The 14987-nt window shown below is 46.9% G+C and overlaps 1 protein-coding gene across 1 annotated transcript in view; it reads right to left on the bottom strand.

Annotated features, from left to right (window-relative positions):
* Nucleotides 1–14920, bottom strand: part of LOC115127130 (ras-related protein Rab-8B) — a 27795-nt gene extending 12875 nt beyond the window's left edge. The window contains exons 1-2 of the mRNA XM_065012490.1: nucleotides 14658–14920; nucleotides 208–268 (exon numbers count right to left, since the gene is read on the bottom strand). Of these exons, the coding sequence (XP_064868562.1) occupies nucleotides 208–268; nucleotides 14658–14781 (185 nt within the window). The 5' untranslated portion in view covers nucleotides 14782–14920. The remainder of the gene's footprint in view (nucleotides 1–207; nucleotides 269–14657) is intronic.
* Nucleotides 14921–14987: the final 67 nt, after the last annotated feature.

Here is a 14987-nt window from a genome sequence, read left to right as displayed (position 1 = left end):
TATATCTGGAGCTAGGAGTCTGGGTAGCCAGGCAAACTCACCATATCTGGAGCTAGGAGTCTGGGTAACCAGGCAAACTCACCATATATGGAGCTAGGAGTCTGGGTAACCAGGCAAACTCACTATTATCTGGAGCTAGGAGTCTGGGTAACCAGGCAAACTCACTATTATCTGGAGCTAGGAGTCTGGGTAGCCAGGCAAACTCACCATATCTGGAGCTTGATCTTCTTCCCGTCCAACTCTATCGTCCTGATTTTGAAGTCAATACCTGAAATCAGAGAAAAAGTGAGGAAAACATTTCTAAAGTGTTAAACTACATCTGAGCCAGTGGGTAGGGGCTAGCTGGGGGCTAGCTGGGGGCTAACTGGGAGCTAGCTGGGAGATAACTAGGAGATAACTGGGGCTAACTGGGAGCTAGCTGGGGGCTAACTGGGGAGCTAACTGGGCGCTAGCTGGTGGCTAACTGGGGGCTAACTGGGGCTAGATTTAGTCCCTGGCATCACTGGTATTGAATTTCACATGACGGACCATCAAGCCACCTATTAACACTGTTACAGACCATGAGGACTGAAGGTCAGCATTCCTATTAACACTGTTACAGACCATGAGGACTGAAGGTCAGCATTCCTATTAACACTGTTACAGACCATGAGGACTGAAGGTCAGCATTCCTATTAACACTGTTACAGACCACGAGGACTGAAGGTCAGCATTCCTATTAACACTGTTACAGACCCCGAGGACTGAAGGTCAGCATTCCTATTAACACTGTTACAGACCATGAGGAGTGGAGGTAAGCATTCCTATTAACACTGTTACAGACCATTAGAACTGAAGGTCAGCATTCCTATTAACACTGTTACAGACCATGAGGACCGAAGGTCAGCATTCCTATTAACACTGTTACAGACCATGAGGACTGAAGGTAAACATTCCTATTAACACTGTTACAGACCATTAGAACTGAAGGTCAGCATTCCTATTAACACTGTTACAGACCATGAGGACTGAAGGTCAGCATTCCTATTAACACTGTTACAGACCATGAGGACTGAAGGTAAACATTCCTATTAACACTGTTACAGACCATGAGGACTGAAGGTAAACATTCCTATTAACACTGTTACAGACCATGAGGACTGAAGGTCAGCATTCCTATTAACACTGTTACAGACCATGAGGACTGAAGGTAAACATTCCTATTAACACTGTTACAGACCATGAGGACTGAAGGTAAACATTCCTATTAACACTGTTACAGACCATGAGGACTGAAGGTCAGCATTCCTATTAACACTGTTACAGACCATGAGACTGAAGGTCAGCATTCCTATTAACACTGTTACAGGTGAGGACTGAAGGTCAGCATTCCTATTAACACTGTTACAGACCATGAGGACTGGAGGTAAGCATTCCTATTAACACTGTTACAGACCATGAGGACTGAAGGTCAGCATTCCTATTAACACTGTTACAGACCATGAGGACTGAAGGTCAGCATTCCTATTAACACTGTTACAGACCATGAGGACTGAAGGTAAACATTCCTATTAACACTGTTACAGACCATGAGGACTGGAGGTCAGCATTCCTATTAACACTGTTACAGACCATGAGGACTGAAGGTCAGCATTCCTATTAACACTGTTACAGACCATGAGGACTGAAGGTAAACATTCCTATTAACACTGTTACAGACCATGAGGACTGGAGGTCAGCATTCCTATTAACACTGTTACAGACCATGAGGACTGAAGGTCAGCATTCCTATTAACACTGTTACAGACCATGAGGACTGGAGGTAAGCATTCCTATTAACACTGTTACAGACCATGAGGACTGAAGGTCAGCATTCCTATTAACACTGTTACAGACCATGAGGACTGAAGGTAAACATTCCTATTAACACTGTTACAGACCATGAGGACTGGAGGTAAACATTCCTATTAACACTGTTACAGACCATGAGGACTGGAGGTCAGCATTCCTATTAACACTGTTACAGACCATGAGGACTGGAGGTAAGCATTCCTATTAACACTGTTACAGACCATGAGGACTGAAGGTCAGCATTCCTATTAACACTGTTACAGACCACGAGGAAATGGGAAGAGGGGAGGACAGAAGAGGAGCAGAAGGGAAAGCATCTGTATTCTAGTCCCTCTAATGTACTGCACCATATTCATCCAGGAGGCCATAACCAGGTGTCTAGTGGAGGCCATAACCAGTGGTGTCTAGTGGAGGACATAACCAGTGGTGTCTAGTGGAGGATATAACCAGTGGTGTCTAGTGGAGGACATAACCAGTGGTGTCTAGTGGAGGATATAACCAGTGGTGTCTAGTGGAGGATATAACCAGTGGTGTCTAGTGGAGGACATAACCAGTGGTGTCTAGTGGAGGACATAACAGTGGTGTCTAGTGGAGGATATAACCAGTGGTGTCTAGTGGAGGATATAACCAGTGGTGTCTAGTGGAGGATATAACCAGTGGTGTCTAGTGGAGGATATAACCAGTGGTGTCTAGTGGAGGATATAACCAGTGGTGAGTGGAGGACATAACCAGTGGTGTCTAGTGGAGGACATAACCAGTGGTGTCTAGTGGAGGATATAACCAGTGGTGTCTAGTGGAGGACATAACCAGTGGTGTCTAGTGGAGGATATAAACCAGTGGTGTCCAGCAGGACATAACCAGTGGTGTGCAGTGGGAAACAGTGGTTCTAGTGGAGGATATAACCAGTGGTGTCTAGTGGAGGATATAACCAGTGGTGTCTAGTAGAGAGACAAACCAGTGGTGTCTAGTGGAGGGCATAACCAGTGGTGTCTAGTAGAACATAACCAGTGGTGTCTAGTGGAGGCCATAACCAGTGGTGTTAGTGGAGGATATAACCAGTGGTGTCTAGTGGAGGACATAACCAGTGGTGTCTAGTGGAGGACATAACCAGTGGTGTCTAGTGGAGGATATAACCAGTGGTGTCTAGTGGAGGACATAACCAGTGGTGTCTAGTGAGGACATAACCAGTGGTGTCTAGTGGAGGACAGTGGTGTCTAGTGGAGGACATAACCAGTGGTGTCTAGTGGAGGACAGTGGTGTCTAGTGGAGGATATAACCAGTGGTGTCTAGTGGAGGACATAACCAGTGGTGTCTAGTGGAGGACATAACCAGTGGTGTCTAGTGGAGGACATAACCAGTGGTGTCTGGGAGGATATAACCAGTGGTGTCTAGTGGAGGACATAACCAGTGGTGTCTAGTGGAGAGGATATAACCAGTGGTGTCTAGTGGAGGATATAACCAGTGGTGTCTAGTGGAGGACATAATCAGTGGTCTCTAGTGGAGGACAGTGGTGTCTAGTGGAGGATATAACCAGTGGTGAGTGGAGGATATAACCAGTGGTGTCTAGTGGAGGATATAACCAGTGGTGTCTAGTGGAGGATATAACCAGTGGTGTCTAGTGGAGGATATAACCAGTGGTGTCTAGTGGAGGACATAATCAGTGGTCTCTAGTGGAGGACAGTGGTGTCTAGTGGAGGATATAACCAGTGGTGTCTAGTGGAGGATATAACCAGTGGTGTCTAGTGGAGGATATAACCAGTGGTGAGTGGAGGACATAACCAGTGGTGTCTAGAGAGGATATAACCAGTGGTGTCTAGTGGAGGACATAACCAGTGGTGTCTAGTGGAGGACATAACCAGTGGTGTCTAGTGGAGGACAGTGGTGTCTAGTGGAGGACATAACCAGTGGTGTCTAGTGGAGGACAGTGGTGTCTAGTGGAGGATATAACCAGTGGTGTCTAGTGGAGGACATAACCAGTGGTGTCTAGTGGAGGACATAACCAGTGGTGTCTAGTGGAGGACATAACCAGTGGTGTCTAGTGGAGGATATAACCAGTGGTGTCTAGTGGAGGACATAACCAGTGGTGTCTAGTGGAGGATATAACCAGTGGTGTCTAGTGGAGGACATAATCAGTGGTCTCTAGTGGAGGACAGTGGTGTCTAGTGGAGGATATAACCAGTGGTGTCTAGTGGAGGATATAACCAGTGGTGTCTAGTGGAGGATATAACCAGTGGTGTCTAGTGGAGGACATAACCAGTGGTGTCTAGTGGAGGGATAACCAGTGGTGTCTAGTGGAGGATATAACCAGTGGTGTCTAGTGGAGGATATAAGCAGTGGTGTCTAGTAGAGGATATAACCAGTGGTGTCTAGTGGAGATATAACCAGTGGTGTCTAGTAGAGGACATAACCAGTGGTGTCTAGTGGAGGACATAACCAGTGGTGTCTAGTGGAGGACATAACCAGTGGTGTCTAGTGGAGGCCATAACCAGTGGTGTCTAGTGGAGGATATAACCAGTGGTGTCTAGTGGAGGACAGGACCAGTGGTGTCTAGTGGAGGACATAACCAGTGGTGTCTAGTGGAGGATATAACCAGTGGTGTCTAGTGGAGGATATAACCAGTGGTGTCTAGTGGAGGACATAACCAGTGGTGTCAGTAAGGAGTGGTGCAGTGGAGGACATAACCAGTGGTGTCTAGTGGAGGATATAACAGTGGTGTCTAGTGGAGGATATAACCAGTGGTGTCTAGTGGAGGACATAACCAGTGGTGTCTAGTGGAGGATATAACCAGTGGTGTCTAGTGGAGGATATAACCAGTGGTGTCTAGTGGAGGACATAATCAGTGGTCAGTGGTGTCTAGTGGAGGATATAACCAGTGGTGTCTAGTGGAGGATATAACCAGTGGTGTCTAGTGGAGGATATAACCAGTGGTGTCTAGTGGAGGATATAACCAGTGGTGTCTAGTGGAGGACATAACCAGTGGTGTCTAGTGGAGGATATAACCAGTGGTGTCTAGTGGAGGACATAACCAGTGGTGTCTAGTGGAGGACATAACCAGTGGTGTCTAGTGGAGGACATAACCACCAGTGGTGTCTAGTGGAGGATATAACCAGTGGTGTCTAGTGGAGGATATAACCAGTGGTGTCTAGTGGAGGACATAACCAGTGGTGTCTAGTGGAGGACATAACCAGTGGTGTCTAGTAGAGGACATAACCAGTGGTGTCTAGTGGAAATAACCAGTGGTGTCTAGTGGAGGATATAACCAGTGGTGTCTAGTGGAGGACATAACCAGTGGTGTCTAGTGGAGGACATAACCAGTGGTGTCTAGTGGAGGATATAACCAAGTGGAGAATGAACCAGTGGTGTCTAGTGGAGAATTGAACCAGTGGTGTCTAGTGGAGGATATAACCAGTGGTGTCTAGTGGAGGACATAACCAGTGGTGTCTAGTGGAGGATATAACCAGTGGTGTCTAGTGGAGGACATAACCAGTGGTGTCTAGTGGAGGATATAACCAGTGGTGTCTAGTGGAGGATATAACCAGTGGTGTCTAGTGGAGGATATAACCAGTGGTGTCTAGTGGGGCGACCTGCAACCAAAATCCACTTCCTTTATTGCTCATCATTTCAATACATAAGACAGAATGAACGGGCGTCAGCCATCGAGAATTGAACCTCACATTATTGAGCTTGGAAGCTTCCATTGGACGTGACACAACACAGTGAAGATCTTTCATTGATTTCAGGGGAAATTTGCTCAACGGTTGAGCAATGCTGAACGCCCGATGGCCATAGCTCTAGCAGGGCTGTAAACACACAGACTTCCCTTCCTGTCTCTACAGGGAAAACACACAGACTTCCCTTCCTGTCTCTACAGGGAAAACACACAGACTTCCCTTCCTGTCTCTACAGGGGAAAACACACAGACTTCCCTTCCTGTCTCTACAGGGGGAAAACACACAGACTTCCCTTCCTGTCTCTACAGGGGAAAACACACAGACTTCCCTTCCTGTCTCTACAGGGGAAAAACACACAGACTTCCCTTCCTGTCTCTACAGGGGAAAACACACAGACTTCCCTTCCTGTCTCTACAGGGGAAAACACACAGACTTCACTTCCTGTCTCTACAGGGGAAAACACACAGACTTCCCTTCCTGTCTCTACAGGGAAAAACACACAGACTTCCTTCCTGTCTCTACAGGGGGAAAACACACAGACTTCCTTCCTGTCTCTACAGGGGAAACACACAGACTTCCTTCCTGTCTCTACAGGGGAAAACACACAGACTTCCCTTTCTGCCTCTACAGGGGGAAAACACACAGACTTCCCTTCCTGTCTCTACAGGGGAAAACACACAGACTTCCCTTTCTGTCTCTACAGGGGGGAAATCACACAGACTTCCTGTCTCTACAGGGGGAAAACACACAGACTTCCTGTCTCTACAGGGGGAAAACACACAGACTTCCTGTCTCTACAGGGGAAAACACACAGACTTCCTGTCTCTACAGGGGGAAAACACACAGACTTCCTATCTCTACAGGGGGAAAAAACACACACAGACTTCCTGTCTCTACAGGGGGAAAACACACAGACTTCCTGTCTCTACAGGGGAAAACACACAGACTTCCTGTCTCTACAGGGGAAAACACACAGACTTCCTGTCTCTACAGGGGAAAACACACAGACTTCCTGTCTCTACAGGGGAAAACACACAGACTTCCTGTCTCTACAGGGGAAAACACACAGACTTCCTGTCTCTACAGGGGAAAACCCTCTAATCCAAGACCTTCAGGACGACGCGGCAGCTTTGTTTCCTTTCCAAGCTAATCCTCTAAATACAATATAGGGCCTTTTTCTTAACTATCTTCAAGAAATCTTCTTCAAACATGTTTACAGCAATTAAAAATGTCTGAAACAGAACAAAAACTGAAGTAACTATCCTCCCCAGAAGTACTGACAGAAAAGTCACGACAATGAAAGAATGATCTTTTGTTGGTGAATTCACTTGACAGTGGGGTGAATTCCAATGGCTGTGATTCAACTTGTGTTCTTTTGAAGGAGGCTGGTTGGTGACGGAGCTGGTGGGCCTGCAGAGGAATGGAAAGAGCTGCCGTTATGGCTCTGTACTGCGTGGGGTTACTGGCTCTGTACTGCGCTCTGTACTGGGTTACTGGCTCTGTACTGCGTGGGGTTACTGGCTCTCTGTTACGTGGGGTTACTGGCTCTGTACTGCGTGGGGTTACTGGCTCTGTACTGCGTGGGGTTACTGGCTCTGTACTGCGTGGGTTACTGGCTCTGTACTGGTTACTGGCTCTGTACTGCGTGGGGTTACTGGCTCTGTACTGCGTGGGGTTACTGGCTCTGTACTGCGTGGGTTACTGGCTCTGTACTGCGTGGGGTTACTGGCTCTGTACTGCGTGGGGTTACTGGCTCTGTACTGCGTGGGGTTACTGGCTCTGTACTGCGTGGGGTTACTGGCTCTGTACTGCGTGGGGTTACTGGCTCTGTACTGCGTGGGGTTACTGGCTCTGTACTGCGTGGGGTTACTGGCTCTGTACTGGCTCTGTGCGTGGGGTTACTGGCTCTGTACTGCTGTGGGGTTACTGGCTCTGTACTGCTCGTGGGGTTACTGGCTCTGGCTCTGTACTGCGTGGGGTTACTGGCTCTGTACTGCGTGGGGTTACTGGGCTCTGTTACTGGCTGTGTGGGGTTACTGGCTCTGTACTGCGTGGGGTTACTGGCAGTCAGTCAGTACGTCAGAGAGAGAGAGAGGAGACATCCCCCCCCCCCTCTCTGTGCTGGCTCCAACAGGGCCCTTCCCCTCCCAGCCAGTCACTTGTGTCCAGGAAGAGGAACCAGGGGCTGGCCAGCGGGGGCTGGTTAGTGGTGGTGAAGCAGGGAAGCCTGCAGCGGGACCCACCCTGAGTTCACTGACCTCTCTGCTCAGGCCTCAGACACAGGAAGAGATGTGAGTGACACACGGACGGAAGATACACACACACACAGAGTCTGTACATACACACACACACACACACACACACAATTGCGCCCGACCCTGAATACAACAGCTGGTCAGCTGATGGCTCACGAGACAGAGGAGGGTTATGACAGTGCTGTGTCTGTTACTACAGGTCATTGTATACAGGCTGAGTTACTCATTTCACAGTCACCCTTTAAATTCCCAACACTAATACAGTACTGTACAGTAGGGGCTCTCATTAGATATTCACCATCTTAGTTATACAGTTCCCAGCATTCATACTGTACATAACATAACATCAGAGAGGGAGAGAGAGAGAGAGAGGGAGAGAGAGAGAGAGAGAGAGAGAGAGAGAGAGAGAGAAGAGTGCTGCTTCACACACAACATCATGTCACCTATGTCACGGTGTCCACTTCAGACAGCAGGAATTCAATAGACCAGGTCACCTGATGTTAAACTAGACTACTGCTGCTGTGTCTGTACAATAGAGTAGAGCTGGCCTATACTTTCTTCTTCTCTGCTCTCTGAGCGAGTGTCTTCCTGTTCGGAGATAAAAAAAAAATATATACACTTCTCACTTCCTGTTTCACTCAGGAAGATTCTCCTCGCGACGCTCCCACCAACCAGACTGAAACATTTAACGACCTTGTCCTCCGTGACGCACAGGAAACACAGGAGGGCAAACGGACCCCTATTCCCTAGTGCACTACATTTAACCAGAGTCCTATAGGCCCTGGTCTAAAGTAGTGCACTATATAGGGAATAGGGTGCCATTTGGAACGCAAACAGACAGGAGGGCTGAGAGTGGTGGAAGAGTGACAGGCTGAAGAGATGCAGACAGACAGACAGGCGGTCTGAGAGTGGTGGAAGAGTGACAGGCTGAAGGAACGCAGACAGACAGACAGACAGACAGACAGACAGACAGACAGACAGACAGACAGACAGACAGACAGACAGACAGACAGACAGACAGACAGACAGACAGACAGACAGACAGACAGACAGACAGACAGACAGACAGACTAAACAGACAGACTTTTGACAGACAGACAGACTGACAGACAGACAGACAGAATTACTTTTGACCAGACAGACTGTTGAGACAGACAGACTGGACAGCCAGACTAGACAGACTGAACAGACAGACAGAAGGACAGACAGACAGACAGACAGACAGACAGACTTGACAGACAGACAGACAGACAGACAGACAGACAGACAGACAGACAGACAGACAGACACTTTGACAGACGAACAGACAGACAGACAGACAGACAGACAGACAGACAGACAGACAGACAGACAGACAGACAGACAGGAGGTCTGAGAGTGGTGGCAGAGTTACAGGCTGAAGAGGTTGTTATGTTGGGAACTGTGGTGGTGAAAAACACAGGTCTTGTCTGAAATGGCACCCTAATTCCCTAAATAGTGCACTACTTTTGACCAGGACCTATAGGACTCTGGCACCCTATTCCCTAAATAGTGCACTACTTTTGACCAGGACCTTTAGGACTCTGGCACCCTATTCCCTAAATAGTGCACTACTTTTGACCAGGGCCTATAGGACTCTGGCATCCTATTCCCTATACAGTACACTACTTTTGACCAGGGCCCACAGGGCTGTTAATTCAAACACAGCCACAGATTAACCTAGTCCTAGCAGTGGATTCTAGCCATCTATTTCTGTCACTCAGTAGCCCGAATCAAATAAGACGCTTGTAACTTCTCAACTTTCTCTCTTGAATTGGCTTAGAGGGGAGTAGGGGGACAGTTCAACTCTGTTGACAGACTAAACACTATACACTATATGACCAGCAGTATGAGGACAGCTGCTCGTCCAACATCTCATTCCAAAATCATTGGCATTAATATGGAGTTGGTCCCACCTTTGCTGCTATAACAGCCTCCACTCTTCTGGGAATGCTTTCCACTAGATGTTGGAACATTGCTGCTATAACAGCCTCCACTCTTCTGGGAAAGCTTTCCACTAGATGTTGGAACATTGCTGCTATAACAGCCTCCACTCTTCTGGGAAAGCTTTCCACTAGATGTTGGAACATTGCTGCTATAACAGCCTCCACTCTTCTGGGAAAGCTTTCCACTAGATGTAGGAACATTGCTGCTATAACAGCCTCCACTCTTCTTGGAAGGATTTCTACTAGATGTTGGAACATTGCTGCTATAACAGCCTCCACTCTTCTGGGAAGGCTTTCCACTAGATGTTGGAACATTGCTGCTATAACAACCTCCACTCTTCTGGGAAGGCTTTCCACTAGATGTTGGAACATTGCTGATTTTCTATAACAGCCTCCACTCTTCTGGGTGTGGCTTTCCTCTAGATGTTGGAACATTGCTGGGGACTTTTATTCCATTCAGCCATGACTTGAGCATTACAGAGATCGGGGCACTGATATTGGGCGATTAGGTCTGTCTCCATGTTGGCGTTCCAATTCATCTCAAAGGTGATGTTGAGGTTGAGTTCAGAGCCCTGTGCAGGCCATTCAAGTTCTTCCAACACCGATTTCGACAAACCATTTTCGAATACCTCACTGTATACCTCGCTTTGTGCATGGGGTCATGTTGTCCTGTGAAACAGGAAAGGGCCTTCCCTAAACTGTTGCCACAAAGTGGAAGCACAGAAACATCTAGAATGTCATTGTCCGCTGTAGTGTTGATTTCCCTTCACTGGAAATAACGAGCTCGCGATTTGACAGAGGTGTCTCAGCTCCACGTTGGTGTGGCTATTCAGTATATAGAGGTGTCCAGTCCACTCGTTTGAAGGGTGTCCACATACGTTTATATACAGTATATAGTGTATTCTGAGTGTGGCTAAAATAGACCAGTCCACTCATTTGAAGGGGTGTCCACATACGTTTATATACAGTATATAGTGTATTCTGAGGGTAGTGCAACTTTCTATATTAGTCTGTGACAGACAGTAGGGATTGGTGAGAAAAGCTGAATAATACATCTCTGACTCTACAAAACTTTAAAATATTCAAGCAATCTTAAACAGATTCAGCCTCGCTAAATACTCATTTGGGATCTAACAACAGTTAAAAAGCTGTTGTTTCTATTCAACAGAGTCTCAGAGCTCCATGTTGTTGTTTCTATTCAACAGAGTCTCAGAGCTCCATGTTGTTGTTGTTTCTATTCAACAGAGTCTCAGAGCTCCATGTTGTTGTTTCTATTCAACAGAGTCTCAGAGCTCCATGTTGTTGTTTCTATTCAACAGAGTCTCAGAGCTCCATGTTGTTGTTGTTTCTATTCAACAGAGTCTCAGAGCTCCATGTTGTTGTTTCTATCCAACAGAGTCTCAGAGCTCCATGTTGTTTCTATTCAACAGAGTCCCAGGGTGAGCCTTAGAGCAGAACCCAGGCTTGCGTCCCAAATGGCCTACACAGTGCACTACTTTTGACCAGAGCCACATGGTACTCCAGTCAGAGGCAGTGCACTATAAAGGGAATAGGGAGTGATTTGGGACGAACTCCCCAGTCTGAAGTAATGAACACCTTCCTGCTATTCTATTCTACTCACAGGAATGACCTCAGAGCTGGTAGCATTCACTTCATTAACGACGAGAGTGAGACCAAACTACTGCTGATTTTTTTTCTTTCTGTTGGCCTAGTTCACAAACAATACAGACTAACGTTTTGATGAACGACGACGACCGATGAGGATCAGTTGTTTGGGAGTAACGGTGACTTCGTTTTCAAGACAGAGTAGAAAGTGATGTCGAACGTGTGTTGTTCCACACTTACAGGGGTGTGTGTGTGTGTGTGTGTGTGTGTGTGTGTGTGTGTGTGTGTGTGTGTGTGTGTGTGTGTGTGTGTGTGTGTGTGTGTGTGTGTGTGTGTGTGTGTGTGTGTGTGTGTTGCACATGGGGATGTGTGAAACCTACTCCTCAGTCTGAAGTGTCTCCACTTGTGCCAGAGAATAGCTCGCTTTTTGCGTGGGGCCGAACGGTAAGACGCTTCCCGAGTTCTCGCCAGATATGGGCAAAATCGGGAGAAAGTGGTACTCGCTTATTAGCAAGCAGCATGTGTGTGTGTGTGTGTGTCTGTCTGTCTGTCTGTCTGTCTGTCTGTCTGTCTGTGTGTCTGTGTGTGTGTGTGTGTGTGTGTGTGTGTGTGTGTGTGTGTGTGTGTGTGTGTGTGTGTGTGTCTGTGTCTGTGTCCCATGTACACTCAGTTTATTTACGAAGGGGGAAAAGTATAAAATGTGTGCTCTCTCTGAATCTGTGTGTCATAAACAGAACCTGGGTGCTTTTCCAATTGATCATCTTTGAGATTCAAGTACATATACGATGAAAACTCCATCCACCCAAAAGGTAACTGAAAGTCAAGGAGCAGTGAAGGGGGTTTCCTAATTTCACACTCAAACTGAAAGTCAGTCATGTCAAAAGAAGATTTCTAATAACACAAGAAAGCCCCCCCCCTCCGCCCCCCAACATTGCCATAGTGATCTGTCTCTCTATGGAGAAATACATCTGGTAAATCCACCTAGTCAAACTACTCCTGAGGTAAACATACATACGTCACCTCTAGTTTTATAGGTTCCATTTACACCCCAGAACACAGACACGTCTAACAACATGGACATGAAGCACAGACAATAACTCCAGGTAACTGCCAAAATAAAGGAAACACCAACATAAAGTGTGTTTATAGGGGTGTTGGGTCCCCACCAGTCAGAACAGCTTCAATGCAGCTCGTCATAGATTCTACAAGTATCTGGAACTCTCTATTGGAGGGATGATACACCATTCTATTGGAGGGATGAGGCACCATTCTATTGGAGGGATGAGACACCATTCTATTGCAGGGATGAGACACCATTCTATTGGAGGGATGAGTCACCATTCTATTGGAGGGATGAGTCACCATTCTATTGGAGGATGAGTCACCATTCTATTGGAGGGATGAGGCACCATTCTATTGGAGGGATGGAGGGATGAGCACCATTCTATTGGAGGGATGAGATGGAGGAGGCACCATTCTATTGGAGGGATGAGACACCATTCTATTGGAGGGATGAGACACCATTCTATTGGAGGAGTCACCATTCTATTGGAGGACACCATTCTATTGGAGGGAGACACCATTCTATTGGAGGGATGAGGCACCATTCTATTGGAGGGATGGATGGAGGATGGCACCATTCTATTGGAGGGATGAGGCACCATTCTATTGGAGGGATGAGGATTGGAGGATGAGGCACCATTCTATTGGAGGGAGAGGATGGAGGGAGACACCATTCTATTGGATTGGGGATGAGGCACCATTCTATTGGAGGGATGAGGCACCATTCTATTGGAGGGATGAGGCACCATTCTATTGGAGGATGAGAGGCACCATTCTATTGGAGGGATGAGGCACCATTCTATTGGAGGGATGAGGCACCATTCTATTGGAGGGATGAGGCACCATTCTATTGGAGGGATGAGGCACCATTCTATTGGAGGATGGATGAGACACCATTCATTCTATTGGAGGGATGAGAGGCACCATTCTATTGGAGGGATGAGACACCATTCTATTGGAGGGATGAGACACCATTCTATTGGAGGGATGAGGATGGAGGATGCACCATTCTATTGGAGGGATGAGACACCATTCTATTGGAGGATGAGACACCATTCTATTGGAGGGATGAGGCACCATTCTATTGGAGGGATGAGGCACCATTCTATTGGAGGGATGAGGCACCATTCTATTGGAGGGATGAGGCACCATTCTATTGGAGGATGGATGGAGGGATGACACCATTCTATTGGAGGGATGAGACACCATTCTATTGGAGGGATGAGACACCATTCTATTGGAGGGATGAGGGCACCATTCTATTGGAGGATGAGATTGGAGGATGAGGCACCATTCTATTGGAGGGATGAGGCACCATTCTATTGGAGGGATGAGGCACCATTCTATTGGAGGGATGAGACACCATTCTATTGGATGGAGGGATGAGGCACCATTCTATTGGAGGGATGAGGCACCATTCTATTGGAGGGATGACACCATTCTATTGGAGGGATGGATGAGGCACCATTCTATTGGAGGGATGAGGCACCATTCTATTGGAGGGATGAGACACCATTCTTCCACGAGAAATTCCATCGTTTGGTGTTTTGTTGATGATGGTGGAAAACGCTGGTCTCAGTCACCGCTCCAGAATCATAAGTGTTCAATTGGGTTGAGATCTGGTGACTGAGACGGCCAAGGCCTATGGTTTTACATCGTTTTCATCCTCATATAACCATTCAGTGACCACTCCTGCCCTGTGGACCGGGGCGTATCCATGGTAGCCAAAATAATGGCCTGCCCAGCATTTTCATACATAACCCAACGCATGATGGATAGTTAATTGCTTAATTAACTCAGGAACCACACCTGTGTTTCAATATACTTTGTATCCCTCATTTACTCAAGTGTTTCCATTATTTTGGCAGTTACCTGTATAATGTTATGTTCTTTGTCTGATAAAACGAAGCCCTGGTCAGGAATACTGTCAGTGCCATTCATGAGCCCCCCTTTACAGCTGACAATCAAGCTGTCTGACAGCCAACAGGTCACAAATATGAGCCCATGAAAATAGATGACAGCTTAGCTTACAAATACAGAGTTAGCAGGGTGATACAACCAGGCCTACAGTATAAAACACAAGAGATAATTCAATGTAATAAAACCATTTACTATATCTGAATTGGCACAAGATGACGCTTCTAGGCCCGTTTCCTGTCGCGAATTCGTCCCACTGTCTGTCAACAGCATACAGTAGATATGTAATGTAGCATTTTCAGCAGCATGCCGTTGTTCAAAAAACCCACTCAAGTGTAGAAAGAGAAACGGACCTATTGTTGATATGAAGGTAGTGTTGAACGCATCTTCGCTGAATCTGAAGAGGAGACATGTCTTGCCGACACCGCTGTCCCCGATGAGAAGCAATTTAAAAAGGTAATCATAGGTTTTCGCCATCTCTCCACCTTCGCTTCTTTCTTCCCGAAATTTGATATAAAATGTCTGGACCGTAGCAAACAGTTTGTAGCTGCTATTCGCTGCTGGCTACACCTCTTCGTTACACTAACTAACCGTACAGTAACAGTACAGGGGGAAACGAGAAGGCGTTAGTTTAATGACGTCACACAGAATAGGCGGAACAGAAGACAGGACGGAAGCGTGGT

Source organism: Oncorhynchus nerka, linkage group LG27 (assembly GCF_034236695.1).
Source record: "Oncorhynchus nerka isolate Pitt River linkage group LG27, Oner_Uvic_2.0, whole genome shotgun sequence".
Classification (NCBI taxonomy): Eukaryota; Metazoa; Chordata; class Actinopteri; order Salmoniformes; family Salmonidae; genus Oncorhynchus; species Oncorhynchus nerka.
This window is presented reverse-complemented; position numbering and strand designations above follow the sequence as displayed.